Genomic DNA, 2731 nt, shown 5'->3' on the forward strand with positions numbered 1-2731 from the left:
AAGAGAGGATGAATTATTAATTAAAAAATAAAAAAAAACCATACACTCTTTAAAGGGATAAAAACCAAAAAAAAAAAAAAAAGAAAAAAAAAGACAGGATGAAGTTAAGTCTTCTCAATCTTTAAAATGACATTGAAGGAAAACTGTCACCTACCAAGTTAAGTTGGATCAATATATTATGGGAATGCCATTGAACCAAGAGTACCTTGATTAGTTATATTAGTTCTATAAAGTCGAGAACTAAACTAGAGATACTAGAATAATAGTGAGTGGGATTAGAGTAAAGGAGCAACTTAGGCCGTGTTTCAACATACCTAGGCCTTCTTTCCCTGTACCACTCACAAAAAAAGATATCAATATCTAAAGGAAAGCTAAACTAGAGGCTGAAGCAGCCTACCTACCCATCTTCACTAAAATTCAGTCTTACCTGGTATTTTCCACCTTTGTCTTTCTTGATAAACCAGATAAGCTTTTTAAATTAGGGGTTATAAAAGCAATTCCAGAGAATAAAATTACTTATCTCAACTTAAAAACCCGTCATCCATTCACCCAGATCATATTTATAGAATCCAAGATACCTTAATAAACATTTAAGAGACATATTATTGTGAAACAACAGTTAGAACTAAGCTGTGGCTTAGAGTGATGAATTTCAAATTATTCTGCATAACCTAGGGTATGAGGATAGGAGAAAAGCCACATAGGCAGAGATCAATACTCTACTTCCCATCTCCATGTTAATCAGAGCAGCTTTAAGTTTATAGGCTTTCATATTGAAGTTCTAGTGAAATTCTATTTAGATTATTTTTTGAAGGGGTTTTGCTGTCCAAAGAAAAATAGGAAAATGACTCTCAAATCCTTAAAGTTAAAGCACATCTGGAATGGCAAATTATGTCAAGTTACTTGCAATTATTATTACTTCTGTATTCTAAATCAGTGGCACGAAGGAGTTATGTACAATTAAAAGTCCTTAGCTGATTATTTAGTTGAGTCATTCACTTTCCTAAGTACTTAATCATAAAAGGACACATAAAATAGTACCATTTTACATCAACATGGTGTCACAAACATAGTAGTTGATTAATTCTCTATATTATCGTGCTTTATTTGATACTTGAAAAATTGTGGTTGCAATTTTGGGATTTCTGGGACTGGAAAAATACCTAGCTTCAATAAAGAAAAAAAAAATCAGTGGTTCATTCTGTGTAGGCATCCATTAGTATTAGTTTGAAAATACAATTCTTGGGTGGTGCCTATGGTTCAAAAGGGTAGGGCACCAGTCCCACATGCCAGAGGTGGCAGGTTCAAACCCAGCCCCAGCCAAAAACTGCAAAAAAAGAAAAAAAAAAAAGAAAATATTTTTCTTAAATTGGACATGACAGCTAAAGGGTATTAATTGCATTGAGATTCTTAAGGGCACTTTAGTTTCCATCTTGATTGGTATTAGGAGCTAAAAAGTAATTTAACAGAGAGTGATGGTTTAAAGGAAAGCAAAGAGGGCATTGTGGTATAAGACCATCACTTCTCTGGTGGTATCTATATGGAGTTTAATAATTTGTTTGAATTTTATAGGTTCTAAGTATAAGAAAATTACTTATCCTCTAGGACTGACTGCTTTAGGAGCAACTGTTTGCTACCCAGTTCAGTCAGTAATAATTGCTAAGGTAAGTTCTTTTCAAGTGGTAGCATAATTTCAGTATTTGTTTAAACTCTCAGTGTGACAATATTTAAGTGTCACATAGCACCTGCAACATTTAATTTTCACAGACATATTGTTGTTATCAACTCTTATCTTGGCAATATCAAATTATCATCTCAGCATAGTAAATGTCATTCTTAATTACATGATCACCATGAAATAGTGGGGAAAAAATACTGCTCCATGGTTGAGCTATGTAAAATTCAATTTTTAATTAAGAGAAGATTACACCTACTGACAACTGTACTGCAGATTAAGAAACAAAAAATTGATAGATTATGGAAGCTTCTGAAGGTGAAAAAAAGTACACACACATATAAAGCTGTGTTTTGAAACCACCTGGAACTAAGAGACACCTATTACAAATGCTTATTATACTTGTTTTGTTACTTTCTCGAATGCTTTTTCTGCACCTATTGAGAAGATCATATGGTCTTTGGTTTTGCTTCTGTTGATATGGTGAATAATGTTTATGGACTTGGGCATGTTAAACCAGACTTGCATCTCTGGGATGAAACCTATTTGATCATGATGTATGACTTTTTTCATGATAAGCTATAATCATTTGGCTAGGATTTTGTTGAGAAATTTTGCAACTATATTCATTAGTGAAATTGGTCTGAAATTCTCCTTTTTAATTGGGTCTTTTCCTGATTTTGCTATCAGGATGATATTTGCTTCATAGAACGGGCTGGGGAAGATTCCTTCCTTCTCAATTTTTTGGAATAATTTCTGCAGTATAGGACTAAGCTCTTCTTTGAAGGTTTGATAGAATTCTGGTGTGAAGCCATCTGGACCAGGGCATTTTTTTGTTGGGAGATTTTTTTTTTTTTGTTTCTTTGATCTCATTGCTTGAACTTGGTCTGTTCAAGAGATGTATTTCATCTGGGCTAAGTCTAGGGAGAGGGTGTGATTCCAAATATTGATCCATTTCCTTCACATTGCCAAATTTCTGTGCTATAATTAGGTTATGACATTCTTATAAAAGCTATGAATTAGTTTCAAAATAGAGATGTATACATTGGATACTTT

General features: G+C 33.2%; 1 protein-coding gene across 1 annotated transcript in view; it reads left to right on the top strand.

Moving 5' to 3' along the window:
• The window catches only part of APOOL (apolipoprotein O like), a 156517-nt gene that overhangs the window by 131268 nt on the left and 22518 nt on the right, over positions 1-2731 (top strand). Inside the window, exon 6 of the mRNA XM_012812069.2 lies at positions 1573-1664. Coding sequence (XP_012667523.2) covers positions 1573-1664 — 92 coding nt within the window. The remainder of the gene's footprint in view (positions 1-1572; positions 1665-2731) is intronic.

Source organism: Otolemur garnettii, unplaced genomic scaffold, assembly GCF_000181295.1.
Source record: "Otolemur garnettii isolate 467f Iridium unplaced genomic scaffold, OtoGar3 scaffold00186, whole genome shotgun sequence".
In the NCBI taxonomy this organism is placed as follows: Eukaryota; Metazoa; Chordata; class Mammalia; order Primates; family Galagidae; genus Otolemur; species Otolemur garnettii.